Consider the following 16,152-nt stretch of genomic DNA (forward strand, 5'->3'; position numbering starts at 1 on the left):
AGTGTAAGCTATGACAAAATAATAATTTATAAATTATCAAGGGTTCATGAGGGAGAGGGGAATGGGGAGAGAGGGGGGAAATGAGGAGCTGATGCCAGGGGCTTAAACGGAGAGCAAATGTTTTGAGAATGATGAGGGCAATGAATGTACAAATGTGCTTTACACAATTAATGTATGTATGGATTGTGATAAGAGTTGTATGAGCCCCTAATAAAATGATTTTTAAAATTGTCTAGAAAATAATGAGGGCAACATATGTACACATATGCCTGATACCATTGATGTTGTTATAAGAGTTGTGAGAGCCCCCAGTAAAATGATCTTTTAATAAGAAAAAGGAATACACTGTCCAAACGTTCTTTACTAGGTAAGCTAAGGTGTAGTCAGGGATGTAAATAGCCATGCTACCAGTCTTGGAGGAGGTACAGTCAGAGTGTACTCCTTAGCAGCAGGAATGGCGAAACTTCATCTTACGTACTTTGGACATGTTGTCAGCATGGACCAGTCCTTGGAGAAGTCCTCATGTTTGGTAAAGTAGAGGGGCAGTGAAAGAAGAAGGCCTTCAAGGTTGACACTGTGGCTGCAACAATTGGCTTAAGCACAGGACAAATCATGAGGATTGGGCAGTGCTTGGTGTGGTGCCTGCATAGGCTCTCTATGGGTCACATCCACCCCAGCCAACTGTGGAACAAGACTATCAATTACTTATAGGCAAGTTCAGTCTGAAGCTGAAAAATTTTAAAACGAGCCCACAAGAACCAAAATACAACCCTGAGTGCACCCCACCAGAATTTCAAGGACATCCCAAGAACAGATGTAATACATTGAACACTAATGACAGAAGACTTGATGTGTTGCAGATTACATCAAGAAAATGAAAAAAGCGAAAGTTCATTAGAAAGATAGGAAAGGAAGAAAAGATCAAAGTGGAGGTCAGAAGATATTGATATTTTCTCTTAATCATAGAGTATCTAAGACAAATAAAAGAAGTGATGAAGTCAGAGTGCTAAACAGGAACACTCAAGGGCAGCTTGAGAAGACAAGATAAAATATTAAAGTGCAATGAGCAGACTTAGATTTAGAAAACTAAAAGGAAGAACACTGAGCATAGCATAACCGGAAGAACTCAAGAAAAAGCTCAAGCTGTGAGATGTAAGATTAAAAGATGTAACAGTGTATATAATACTAAAAGAGTCTATAGGCATAACATTGAATGACTCAGGAGGCATCAAAATAAGGTGGAATTAACACTGAGTCGCTGTGCCAAAAAGAACTAGTCTACATTCAACCATTTCAAAAAGCAGAATATAAGCAAGAGACAATTGTACTAATAGAAGAAGTCAAAATTACACTGAAGTCATTAGGCAGAATCGAGGCCCCAGAAACTGATGGATCACTAATTGAAATGTTTCAACAAACTGATCAAACACTGGAAGCCCACAAAATTTAAAAGATCGCTACCTGGAAAACTGACTGAGAGAGACAGATTCCAAAAAGGGTGACCTAATAGAATTCACAAATTATAGAACTATATCATTACTATCATATGCAGGTAAAATTTTACTGAAGATTTTCCAACAGTGGTAGTAGCTGGAAGAAATTCAGGCCAGACTCAGAAAAGGATATGGAACAGTAGATACCATTGCTGATGTCAGCTGGATCTTGGGTGAAAACAGAGAATACCAGAAAGCTGTTTACTTGTTGACCATTTACTTTATTGACTATTCCAAGCAATTAGACTCTGCGGACTATAACAAACTATGGATAGCCTTGAGAAGAATAGGAGTTCCAGAACGCTTCATTGTGCTCATGTGAAAATTGCACATGGATCAAGAGTTGTGCAAACCGAACAAGAGGATGCCCCTTGGTTTGTATGTGTCAGGGTTATTTCCCCTCACCGTACATGTTCAATCTGTATGCTTAGCAAATAATCAGAGAAATGGGATTATATAAAAAGAATCCAGTGTCAGGATTCGAGGAAAGCTTATTAGCCACCTGCAGTATGCACAAGATACAACCTCACTTGCTGAAAGTGATGAGATCAAAGACTGAAGCTTTCCGTATAGATTACAACTCATTATTAAGAAAACAAAAGTCCTCACAACTGGGCCAATTGGTAACATCATTATAAGCAGAGAAAATATTCTTGTAAATGTCAAGGATATTTGCAAGTAAGGATCCACAATCAGTGCTCATGGAAGCAGCAGTCAAGAGAGCAAATGACATTGCATTGGGCAAACCTACAGCACAAGAACTCTCAAATGTGTTGAAAGGCATGGATGTTACTTTGAGGAATAAGGTGCCCCTGACCAATGCTGTGGCATTTTCAATTACCTCATTGTACAATATATAAGGAAGACTGAAGAAGAATCAGTGCATTTGAATTATGATACTAATGAAGAAAATTGAAAGTACCATGGGTTGCCAAGAGCACAAACAAATCTGTCTTGAAGGAAGTACAGCCAGAATGCGTCTTAGAAGCAAGGTTGGTAAGAATGTATCTCACGTCCTTTGCACATGTTATTAGGAAAGACTAGTCCATAGTAGAGGGGAATAGAAAAGGAGGAAGCCCCTCAACAAAATGGATTGACACAGTGACTGCAACAATGAGTTCCAGCATAAGAACAATTGTGAGGATCATGCAGGACTGGGCAGTGTTTCCTTGTCCTATACACAGGGTTGCTATGAGTTGGAACTGAATGTATGGCACTTAAGAACAACAAAGACTTAGAATTTCGAACAAGATTGCATTGATGCTATAGATTACTTTGAGTAGTATTACTATCTTCACAGTGATAAATCTTCCAATCCATGAACATGAAGCATCTTTCCATTTATTTAAACCTTTTGAAAGGAGCCCCGGTGGCCTAGTGAGTTATGTGTTAGGCTGCAAACCACAAGGTAAGTGGTTAAAAACTGCTAGCTACTCCACTAATCGTTTTTCAGCAACAGTCTCTCAAGGTGCTTTCAAAAGAGATTGCAAATGTGTTTATAGAAATAACTTCCCAAAGAGGCTTCTGAGACAGCTTCAAATAAAACACTATCTTTTGCTGCTGCTTATTTGTGTATTTCTTAGAAATTCAGTACCCCTCCTCTTGAGTAACATTTCGTGCATGTTATTAAAAATTTTTTTAAAGCTTACTTTTTTTCTTAGCACTTGATATCTTCTGGCAGTAGAGATATTGCTACTCTTAACTGGGTTTTTGAAATTCACATCTGTTAATTTGACATGCAAATGAATGTTTGCAAGAGAATGCTTTGAAAATAAGAGCTCACAACAGTGTGCAAAGGAAATGTTACTGCAATTTCAGGACATTTCTCTCCTTGTCAGGAAAACCATCAAGACAGGAGCAGAATCACAGATTTATTGCTGAAGGGGACTCTTTTAGTGGGTGTCAGCTTATAAGTTTGTTTCATTTCTTAATTGTGTGTGTGTGTGTGGTTGTCTACATGTACAGGTACCACGTGTGGCAAATTAGTTTAATTCTTGCCCTCTCAGATGCTTTTATATCATTTAGAAATGCCTAAAATACCAGCCCTAGTACAAACTTCTGTGAATTCACATTACATCTCTTGTTTAGATTGGAGAATTGTTATCACTTGAGTTTAGTTTCCAGTGAGCTTGTCTTTCTTTGAGGAAGACAAAGAAAATGAGAGTCTTCTTAGGTTCCTGCAGTCGGACAGGTCCTGGGTGATGCTGGGTTGCCTGGATTTTCTTAATTTCCATAACAAGCTTTGCTTCATTTTTTTAGCTCTCAAATCTAAGATGTGCCAGCATATCCCTAGCATGAATATCTCATAGTTCACCATAATTGGCTAATCCACCATACTCAGAACTTTCTCCAGCTCTGAATGATTCTACCTTCTTGAATGAAAACAAATGTTTTATGTTCCTGGTACCTCTCTGACCTTGAGCACACCTGTCCTAAACTTGAGCAGTGATTCCATGACACATCATCCCAATCCAAACACCTTAGAGTTTCTGGGTAACAATAAGACTCTATGAACTGCTCAGAGAGTGTTTTAAAGATAATCTGTGATTGCATGTTGTCAAACATGTGCCTAGAGAAAGCAAGACTTTCCTAAGTGCCAGTGCAGCAGGTGTGAGGGAAAAAAGACCTTCTAATCTGTTTGGGCAGTATCTGTCATCTCTTTGATAGCCAGAGACGTGGAAAACATTTGTCATTGAATATCCCTGAGATTAATCAATACCCTAAGATGTAGCATTAGTTCAGGTTGACCTTGTTATTTCAATTAATTGGACTCATCCACATAATTTGTCCTTCAATAGAGAAAATGAGGTAGTGGTCTCAACTGTGTAGTCAACAAAAAATGATGTAAATGGCAGGATTATAATATGGTACACATTCCTACATCATAAAGACTTCAAGCCTCAGAGACAGTGGGTTAAGCTTTGAGATGCTATCTACAAGGTCACAGTCCAAAACCAATCATTTGCTCTGCAGTAGAAAGATAGACTTTTTACACCCTGAACAAGTACAGTCTTGGAAGCCCCCAGGGCCAGTTCTACTCTGTCCTATTGGGTCACTCTGAGTTGGCATCAACACAATGGCAATGTGTGTGACATCCCCATTGGGTGCTATTTCTGATCCCTGCTGGGGAAGCAGTCTACATCTCTTAGAGAAAGTGGTGCTTGAGCCAATGGCAAGTGAGAGTTAGACAATAGGAAAAAATGAGTGGAAAACAAGGATACTCCAGACAAAGGATGTAGCACATTGTGTTAGTCTGGGTATACTAGAGAAACAAATCCATGGACACACATGTGTTTAAGAGGCTTATATATAAGAGCAATTGAACATGGAGAAAACATCCCAGCCCAGTCCAGATCAAGTACATAAGTCCAATATTAGCCCATATTTTTGACATCAATCTATAAAGTTCTCTTCAGACTCGCAAAACACATGCAATGAAGCCAAATGCAGGATGATCACAAGCCAGTGGATAGAAAGTCTTGGGTCCAGTGATATTGTAAGCATCTCAGTATTGGCAGGGGTCTCTCTGTGGATTCTCCGGCTTCAGAGGTCTGGTTGCATCCATGTGGCTTGTCTTCTGCTCACTTCTAGGGGCACAGAAGGATAGAAATATAAGTAATATATAGTTGAGATTCAAGAATGGACATGGATAAGTCCATGTAACAGGTTTTGAAAGTCTCATTTTTTAATCTGATCACATGACCAACCACTGAGAAATCTGAGCTTGGGAGCAACATAATGTAGATACCACTACTCTCATGACTGAGGACGAAAGAATGGAGTCAAACAGACATACGGCCAAGTGCCTGACTGGGGAGCAGTTACAATGGCCCTGATAAGAAGTAGTGAGCCCTGACCCGAAACAGTGATGCTGATATTGGAGAGAGAAGACGGGAGGTAAGAAAGATGTAGGGGAACTGATTAAAAGAATGAAAGATGAAGGTAGAAGAATTGTTACTGTCAGCTGCTATCAAATTGATCCTGATTCATGGGGCTCCCATTCCCAATGAAGCAAAATGCTGGCTAGGCTTGAAATGTCTCCAGGATCCATTGTGGATTGGACCATTTTGACTCGTAGAATTTTCACTGGCTGGTTTTCATAAATAGATCACCAGATCTTTCTCTCCAATCCATCTTAATCTGGAAGCTCGACTGAACCTTATCCAGCGTTATAGTAACACTCAATTCACCAATGGCAGATAGATGGTGCAAGAAATTCTGCACGAAATTCACTGCCTGGGAACTGAACCAGAGTCTCCCCGTGACAGGTGGGAATTCTACCACCGACCCACCAAGGTCCAACCTATGGAGGAGGGGGAGAGTCTAGGATAATTCCTCACCTTTAGTTTGGACAAGTAGGTAGAAGTTGGCCCTGTTCCACTGGTCACTGAGATAGGAACCAAACAATGGAAAGGATGAGGTTTTTGAAGCACCACACATGTACGATTCGACAGATTGAGTTTTTGCTATCTTTGAAACATCAAATGGAAGTGTGTCACTGTTCATTGTCTATACATGCATGGCACGGAGCTTAAAAATTAGCAATGACCAGCTTCCAGAGAATTGATCGAAACCACTTAGTCCTCTCTCCATGTGCCCATTGAAGTCAGATCTGAGCCCATCATTGTTCCAGGATCACCACATTTACATTTCTTTTAATGATAATTTTATTCATCTAGACACTAGGCATTTTTCTTTCAAATTAAAATACTTTTATATTATGATTTCAATCCCAAAGACTTGGTATACCATTTCCCTCCTAGTATTTTCTTGTTCTTAGACTGTATTGTTCCCCCAGGGCTTGGAGAACTGCTTCAAGTTTATTAGCTACATTAATCAGGTCCATGAAGATCCTGACAATTTTCACGAGAGGGTTTCAATGGTAAGAGGGTTATATGCTGTATGTCTAGAGTTCCCTTCACTACTTAGGCCAAATTAACTAATATCTACACACTGCTAAGGATATGATTCCACACATTTTAAAAGTATAAACAAAAATGATGCCACAGGGTAGATGAAGTTTGAAAAGGCTTTGATAAATGGCCAATCCTTACAAATATTCGAGGAACCAGTATTGATTTAGGGATGTTCATATGTGCCAAGGAAGGAATGGTTAGCAAGGTCATTTATTATCTTCTGTGTATACTTCAAATACTATAATAGCTCAGAGCATACTTAATAAATTATTCTTGAGTTATAGTCCATTAATAAGTTAAACAGAATATGGACTTTCAGAGTTTGTCTGAGTTCTATAAATATTATAATAACACCAAGAAGCTCAATTCACTCTCCAAACCAAAAACTCATTGAATAGGTGCCAGACTCATAGTGACCCTATAGGACAGGGCAGAACTGGCCCTGCATTAGAGGGTCATTGTAAATCCATGGGTTTTTGTAGACTCTAAATCTATATGGGAGCAGGTGGGACTTTCTAACTGCAGCCCAATGCATCACCACGATGCCACCAGGGCCGTGACAAAAAGGAACACAGGCACACAGCTAGACTTTGGGAATGAAAGATAAAAAGAAAAACCAGTTTCTCCTTGGTGTTTTCTCTTGCTGGACTGCTTGCCACGAGTATAGAACATTTCTTAGCATCCTATGCCTTTCCCCACTGCTTTTTGTAGAGGAGAAAGCGTCTCGCCTCTGCAAATGATTTAAGCTCCTTTCCAACTAGGAGCCCTGGTGGTACTGTTGGTTAAATGTACTGCTAACCACAAGGCCCACGGGTCAAACCTAGCAGATGCTCCATGGGAAAACATGAGGTTGCATGTTCCCAGGAGGATTTACGGCCTTGGAAACTCATAGGATCACTATGATTGTACATCAACTCAATGACTACACTTTTCTTTGTATTTGTGTTTCTCTCAACTCTGCAAACTCCAACTCTGTGTTTCATTCTGAAACATAGGAAGTCTCAAATTAGGAAAGCCTACCTTATGAACAGCTCATGTTGTTGTTGTTAGGTGCCAGCAAGTCAGTTCTGACTCATGGCAGCTCAGTGTATAACAGAACAAAACACTGCTCGGCCCTGTGCCATCTTCACAATTGTTCTTATGTTTGAGCCCATTGTTGTAACCACTGCATCCATCTATCTTGTTAAGAGTCTTCCTCTAGTCCAGTAGCCTTCTACACTACTAAGCATGATGTCCTTCTCCAAAGACTAGTCTTTCCTGATAACATGTCCAAAGTACTTGCGATGAAGTCTTGCCATCCTTGCTTCTAAGGAGCATTCTTCTAAGACATTTATTCTTTTGGCAGTCCACGGAACACTCAGTCTTCTTTGCCAGCACAATAATTCAAATGCATCAATTCTTGTTCAACAACTCATCAAAAGTCGAATCAAACTCACTGCTGAGTCAATTCTGCCTCATAGAGACCCTATAGAGCAGAAGATACCATGCCCTGCAGGTTTCCAAGACTAACTCTTTACAGGAGTAGAAAGATTCCTTTCTCCCTCAGAGCAGCTGGTGGTTTCAAACTGCCAACCTAGCAGTTCGTAGCCAAATGTGTAAGTAGTACACCCGCAGGGCTCCTCAACAACCCGTACTTAACTTTTTAATGTTATGCAAATTTGTACTCAGGTTGCTATTCAAAATGAACCAGGCCCTGTTTGTATCAAATTCTTCATCACAATCACCTTCACAGGCTGTACATGCTGCACATTAAATCATTGAAAAGTTTTCGAGTCATTTCTTGCACTGAAGTAAGGCAAAATAAGTTCCATACGTACTTGTTCCAACTTTTCTACAAATATGACTTAAAAGATATATTTAGGGATGCATCTTCTTCCTAATCCCACAGCTGCCTGTATTTGAGAGCTGAAGACCAGTAAAGATGTGTGGATTAACATTTGTTTGGGCGATGTCCAACCCTATATGTGCCCGGGTTCCCTGAGGTATCCTGTTTTATTTTGTTTAAAGGGAAAGAAGCCCTCTTTGCATTATCCTCTTCTCCCACTCGTAAAAATTGTGCATTGGGTGAAAGTTTACAGAGCAAATTGGTTTTGCATTCAACAATCCATACACAATTTGTTTGTGACCTTGATGTTTTTCAATCCATTTCCCTTTATACTTCTTTCCTACCCACTTAGGCTGTTGAAACTATATTCCTGGGTAAGTGCTGCCCTTTGAATCCCATCTCGTTGGTTGTTCTAAGAACTGGACAACTCCCTGGTGGTATTTTTCACCTTATAGACCTATCATTTGGCAATAAATTGAGTTGTGGGGTAGATTCAATCCCAGGTTTCAAGGATATCTCAGGGTCATGGTCTCAGGGCTTCTACTGGTTTCTATCAAATCAGTTATCTTGGTCATTTTTTATATTGGAGACCTAACCTTAGATTCATAGACAATTGGCCAACAGGCCAGAAACAGGAAGATGCAGCAGAGGATATGACTCTCAGTATGAGTTCTTGGGCTTTGTCCAATGAATAGATGGCAGTGGCAGTCATGGCTGTGGGGTCCAGGCTGCTCCTGATGCTCATGTGGTAGACCAACAGGCAAGGACAACCTCCACTCCTTGCTCACTTCCACTTGTGCTGTTCCCACCTGCCACCCTCCATGCGACCACAGATGCTTGTGCCTGTTCCTCTAACCTTGGATGTTAAGTGACACACACCTGTAGTTGAAACTGGTGTTTAAGAGATTCATCTGCAACCATAGCACGTGAACCAAAAGTGCTTTAGCTGGAACAAGTAGGAACATTGTTTAGAATTTGATTCAGATATAACAAGCATCAACGTTAATCTGACATTAATTCAATGGTATGCATAATGATTATTGTTTTCCATTGTAATTGGGCTTAAGTATAAGCAGTTCAGGTAAATAACTTTAATTAGAATTACTTTCCATCTATGAAGTCAAATATTTCTAAAGACAACTAAATATAGGGTCATTTAAGAAAAGAACTTTGTATGCACACAAAGTTACAAGCATTGGCACGTTGGATTGTAGATAATGGTCAATTGTCCTAATTACGCATTTTCCCTAAAGTTCCTTTGATATTCAGCCTCAAATTTCCTCTTTTGATTTTAGACATACAATCTATTCTTCCTTAAACCATCATGTCTCCAAAATCTATTCCTACCAGCTCCTCCTCCACAGACACAAGGAGAGTTTGGTGATTGGGAGAGGAAAATGAGATGAGACTTGAATTCTCGAGTTAAGGGTATTACTGATTGAAGACACGTTTCCTGTTCATGCAGGAATGCCCATAACTCAAGAAATCTAGGTCTTTCTTGGTGCTGTGTCCAAAGCAAATGAACTTTGAAGTCTCGCCATCTTTGCTTCACTTTGGCTGCACATTAGAATTGCCTGGGGAGCTTTCAAAACACTTTTGAACTGCTTGCTCCTGAATCTACTCATGGTTGATGAAGTAAAACTGAATGGACCTGAATTTGTCAGACATAGATATACCAGAGCAATAACTGGAACACGGGAAATTATGGGCTAATGTCCTACTAAAAACTTTATCTTCCTGTTTGAAAATAAGGCCACCATGTAAGAAGCCTGGTAGGGTTTGACCAAGGGCAATGTAACAGAGAGGAATTACTGAAACCCAAATAAAGGCTGAACAAGAGGAAAGTCAAAGAAAATAGAGGAAAGAACAAGGAGGTAAAAGGCATTTATAGAGGTCTAAATACAGGCATGTAGATATGTAAATATATTTATATAGGATGGTGGGGAAATAGATTTATGTGCATATATTTATAGGTTTAGTATTAAGGCGGCGATGAACATTGGACCTCCACTCAAGTACTTACTCAATGCAAGAACACTTTGTTCTATTAAATTGGCATTCCATGATGCACACCTTCCCTACATGATCAGTGCATAAGAAAATGTGGTGAAGAAAGCTGATGGTGCCTGGCTATCAAAAGATATAGCATTTGAGGTCTTAAAAGCTTGCAGGTAAACAAACACCCATCTAGCTCAGAAGCAATAAAGCCCACATGGAAGAAGCACACCAGCCTGTGTGACCAGGAGGTGTAGAAGGGACCAGGTATCAGGCATCAAAGAAAAAAATTCATATCATTGTAAATGAGGGTGAGTGCAGAGTGGAGACCCCAAACCATCTGTAGGCAGCTGGATACCCCCTTACAGAATGGTTGTGGGGAGAAGACGATCCAGTCAGGGTGCAAGGTAGCAACGATGAAACATACAACTTTCCTCTACTTTTAAATGCTTCCTTTCTCCCCCCCTCCCCCACTATCATGATCCCAATTCTGCCTTACAAATCTGGATAGACCCGAGGATGTACACTGGTACAGATAGGAACCAGAAACACAGGGAATCCAGGACAGATAATCCCTTCCGAACCAGCGCTGAGAGTGGCTATACTGGGAGAGTGGAGGGAAGGTGGGGTAAGAAAGGGGAAACCGATTACCAGAATCTACATATGGCCTCCTCTCTGGGGGATGGACAACAGACAAGTAGGTGAAGAGAGACATCGGACAGTGTAAGACATGACAAAATAATAATAATTTATAAATATCAAGGGTTCGTAAGGGAGGGGGGATCAAGGAAGAAGGGACAGAATGAGGAGCTGTTACCAAGGGCTCAAGTAGCAAGAAAATGTTTTCAGAGTGATGAAGGCAACAAATGTACAAATGTGCTTGGCACAATGGATCTGTGTATGGAATGTGATAAGAGTTGTATGAGCCCCCAATAAAATAATTTTAAAAAGAAAAAGGAAACAATGCCATCATGTGTGTAGCATAACAACCAAATCTCTTGATTGGCAGAGTCGCAAACATTGGTGACCCACTCAAAGATGATAGAAAAAGAAAACCCTGTCACTTTCTATCTGTATTACTCTCCACAGCCCTGACAACAATCCATTCTCTGGCATGGCTTACCATGCCAGAGTTTCAACTCATATTCTTTTCTCATTCCATTTATACTCTGCTTCATCCATAATTTTAAAATTCTGTCTGTTCTGATTTGACTGCATTGCTCCTGACCCTGCCAGACTAACCCTCCCCCCCCCACCCTAAAGTGTGGTACAATCTATGTAGGTAGTAGCCTGGGAATGGAGAGTTTTTAAAGCTTCCAATTTCTACTGTGGAGTCAAGGCTGAAGACCACTACCTTAGGGAGAAAAATGAGAAAGCATTAGCTTCTAAGCGTTTCAAGGCTGCCTACCCCTTGGCAGGATTTTATCGTGTACAATTCCTACAATAATATGACTGTGCTCTTTGGTGTCACATAGTCTCTGGAAGCCAACAGTTAAGTTAAAGTAAAAGAGAAAGGGAAAAAATAAGAGGGTTTGGCTAAAGGATCTACTGCCCTCCATCTGGGTGGGAGGTTGGGGAATGGGAGGAATAGTATTGTTTTCTCAGATGTGCAGAACAGGTCCAAGCATGAAGTTTCTCTTGAATGGACTCTCCTCCAGTCTGCTGTCTTCACCTCATTCCTGCATATATTTTCTTCTCAGCTTAGGAACCTTCAAGAAAGTCTTTGCTTTTTCTTGGAAGATGAAGCATTTAAAGATGGTTTTACCTTGGTGCTTCTATCAAACACGCCCCCCTCTGCTCTGTACTTACAAAGAAAAAATACTGTGTTTTCCAGGTTTGACAGCACCGACCCTCATCAGATGCTCGATGCAAAACACGTAGCCATCCAACAGATGGAATCCACCATGGCCGCCATCTCTGAGTCGGCTGGCTTGTTTGAAGTCAGTGTTCCTGACTACAAGCAGCTGAAGCAGTGCAGGAAGGAGGCTTGTCAGCTGAAGGAGCTCTGGGACACAATTGGGATGGTGACCTCAAGCATCCATGCCTGGGAGACCACTAAATGGAGGGACATCAATGTAGACGCCATGGACCTGGAGTGCAAACGTTTTGCCAGGCACATCCGGAGCCTTGACAAAGAAGTCAGGGCCTGGGATGCATTCACAGGCCTGGAAAACATGGTGTTGAACACCCTGACCTCACTGAGGGCAGTGGCTGAGCTGCAGAACCCAGCCATCCGTGAGCGGCACTGGGGGCAACTGATGCAGGCCACTGGGGTGAGCTTCATCATGGATGAGGATACCACCCTGGCTCACCTCCTGCAGCTCCAGCTGCACCACTTTGAGGATGAGGTCCGGGGCATTGTGGACAGAGCTGTGAAGGAGATGGGCATGGAGAAGACCTTGCAGGAACTGCAAACCACATGGGCTGGCATGGAATTTCAGTATGAGCCCCACCCCCGAACCCACATCCCCCTCTGGCGGTCTGATGAAGACCTCATTGAGATCCTGGAGGACAACCAGGTCCAGCTTCAGAACCTGATGATGTCCAAGTACATTGCTTTCTTCTCCGAGGAAGTGTCGAGTTGGCAGAAGAAACTCTCCTCGGCTGATGCTGTCATCTCAATCTGGTTTGAGGTGCAGCGCACATGGTCCCACCTAGAGAGTATCTTCATTGGGTCTGAAGATATCCGGGCACAACTACCGCAGGTACCTGCTAAGGATATTTTCTCTCTCCCAGTTCTCTTACCTAGGTCACTGGTGATCATCCACTTCCTGCCTTCTCTTTGTTTCTTTTCTCTCTTGGGTTTACTCACAGGCAACTCCAACAGATGTTGACATTGTAAGCCACTGAACATGAGACTGAGGAAATGGAGAAGATGAAAGACTCACTTGTCAGTTTGTCCCAAGATGCTTAGGGAAAAGAATGAAGCCCTTGTTGTTATATTTTGGTTCAGTTTGTTTGTTTTTAAAATATTTTATTGTGATTTTGGAGAATACTTACGTGGCAAATTAGACTCTCGTTTAACAATTTCTATATGTAGTATTCCGTGACACTGGCTGCGCTTTCTGCAATGTGTCAGCATTCACCCTATTTCTCTTCTAGTTTCCATTAATGTAGTTTTATTGCCCCCGTTACCTTCTCACCTTTGGTCTAGGGGAAATGGTAACCATTTGGTCTCATGTATATGACTTGACTGTTCAGGGGCACATAATGTTCACAAGTGGTGTTATTTAGCTTATGATACACTCTGTCCTTTGGCTGATAGGTGGCCTCATAAGAGTGATTTTAGTTTTTATTTTATTTATATCAGGGACTGGGGAGCCCTGGTCGCAAAATGGTTGTGCATTGGGCTGTGACCTAATGGCCAGGAGTTTGAAACCAGAACCAACTCTTAGGGCAAAAGACTGGGCTTTCTACTCCCATAAATAGTTACAGCCTCAGAAACCTACGAAGGGCTTACTATGAGTCATCATGGACTCAGTGACAGTGAAATACCAGTGGAGAGTCTCAAGGACCCTTTTACTCTCTACCAGCACCGTATACCTCGCCTTTTTAAAAGAAATTTGACTTTTCCTCTGCGCTTTCTCCCCCACTATTGGGAACAATCTATTGTGTTCCTAGTTTGTATTGGTAACCTGGTGTCAAGATAGGTGAGGTAGTGGCTCACAGATTTTTAGTTCTAAAGACAAGTTTCTTCTTTAATTCTTTGGCCGCATTCTTCCTCTTTTGTAACAGACACAAAGAGACTATACTTGCATTTTAGAAGGCCTATCACAAATTTTAGAGACTCAAATGTTACTCACAAACTAGGGTGTCGAACATTATCTTTGTGAGCTATGTTATGCCAATTGACCAAGTTGCCCTCTGAGGAACCTGTTGTTATTGTTGTTGCTTAAATGTATACAAGAAAGGAAATCGAATATGAGGGGGTACTTCCTCCCCAAATGAAAATTTTTTTCAAAGCTAAATATTTTTAATATTTTTACAAAATAACCTATCCCCTTCAAAGTACTCTCCATTATACTTAATACATTTGTGAAATCTGTGATTCCATCCTTGGAAACATTTTTCAGTCTCCTCGGTTTGGATGGCTGACAGCACCTCCCTTGTTTTTTTCTTCATCTCTTCTATGTCACCAAAGCACTGTTCATTTATGTACATCTACATGAATGGAAACGAAAAGTAGCCACATGGAGCAAAGTCAGGTGAGTAAGGTGCATGGGTGCAAGAGAGCATGCTGTTTTATGCCAAAAACTGGGGCACTACAATGGCTGCATGAACAAGGTGCATTGTCGTGGTGGCAAAACCATTCCCTTGTCAGCCACAAATCAGGTCTTCTTGCTGCACACTCTTATGCAATCATTTCAGAACCACTAAATAGAAAGCTTGATTAACAGTCTGACCTGGTGGAAAAAAGTCCAAATGCACTATGAGTTGACAATTTTGTTGTTGAAATGTCTAGAATGAGGTTTGTCATCAACCGACAGTTCATCTTTTTAGAAGCAAGAAAACAACTCCTACACTTGAGTTTTTCCCATAGCACTGTCCTTGTAAGCTGTGTTCAACATCACAACAGCTTCTGCGACAATTTTCCCAATCAGGAAACAAAATTTCAAAGCCATATGCTTTTCCCTGAAATTGGCTATGTTAGTCCAGGTTGACTAGAGAAACAAATCCAGAAACACTCATTTATATGTAAGAGATAATTTTATGTCAAAAAGTAATTATGCATCAATAAAACATCCAGCTTAGTCCAGATCAAGTCCATAAGTTTGATGTTAACCCATTAATTCCTCTTCAGACTCAACGCAGCTCATGCAATGATGCTGAATTCAAGAAGATCATAGGCCAGTGGGTGGAGGGTTCTGTGGGTCCAATGGTGGTAAAAGCGTTTCCAGGGCTCTATCTGCCATCAGTGTGGCTCCATGTGGCTTTTCAACAACAGGAATGTGAAGCGGAGAGGAAGAGAGGAAAACTCCTAGAAGCCTCATGAGAAGGTCACGTCCACAAGGAGGCATCAATCAGGCTGTGATCTGACTGACAGGCTAGACTCCACCCCTATAACCCATTTATCAAGTTGACATGAAATCATGTAACTGCCATATTGGCCATCACAAAAAACGAGGTTCTAGCAAAACCGCTTTCATGAAAAAATTCACTGTGGTCAGAGAAACCTTCCCAGGTGACACCACTGGCTGCACTAACTCAGAGTGAGTTGCTCGATGCAGGGAAAAATGCATACTGCACCCCCTCCCCTCCACCTCCCACACACATACAAGAGTTCCTATATATCCTTTTAATACAACAACTTCCTAGCTTATAAAATGCCACATGTTGCCCAGGCATTGCTTAGAATTTGAAGCACATTCCTTCAAAACAGGACATTTGTCAGCCCATCCCACAAAACGTCTTTGATGAAATTGGGTATAGATTAATGGTGGTAGATTTGCAGTGGAAAAGGGACAGCAAATCATTCCGCTATGACAATTGTAATTAATCAAATTAAATAAACCAGATTTTATTTCTTTAAAACTCTAGTGTTTGAAGAGGAGCAGGTTAAATTAGGAGATGACGGTGTAAGTGGAGACTTTCGTAGAGATGGTAAAGGAGACTTCTGAGAACTTTCAATAAGCATGGTAAAGAATATTGAAAATGCTAAACAAAACTCACAGCCATTGAGCCAATTCTGACTTCTGACAGCCCAATCAGAGTAGGTATTACCCATTTTTAAGCAGTACTGTGAGTTTGCATGTAAATTATGTCAGTATACTTGTTTTCTTTGTACTAACAACATGATAATAAGAGACAATTTGGAGGCATAATGACATCAATCACACTCATACACCAATAGTCATTACTTTTATTCACGATGGATATTTCGCAACTTTTGTTCATGTGTACACATATTTTTACATAATTGCTC

General features: G+C 40.9%; 1 protein-coding gene across 1 annotated transcript in view; it reads left to right on the forward strand.

Moving 5' to 3' along the window:
* Positions 1 to 16,152, forward strand: part of DNAH9 (dynein axonemal heavy chain 9) — a 419,100-nt gene that overhangs the window by 91,812 nt on the left and 311,136 nt on the right. The window contains exon 20 of the mRNA XM_075561068.1: positions 12,064 to 12,934. Coding sequence (XP_075417183.1) covers positions 12,064 to 12,934 — 871 coding nt within the window. The remainder of the gene's footprint in view (positions 1 to 12,063; positions 12,935 to 16,152) is intronic.

The sequence above is a fragment of the Tenrec ecaudatus genome, chromosome 10 (genome assembly GCF_050624435.1).
Source record: "Tenrec ecaudatus isolate mTenEca1 chromosome 10, mTenEca1.hap1, whole genome shotgun sequence".
NCBI classification, from domain to species: Eukaryota; Metazoa; Chordata; class Mammalia; order Afrosoricida; family Tenrecidae; genus Tenrec; species Tenrec ecaudatus.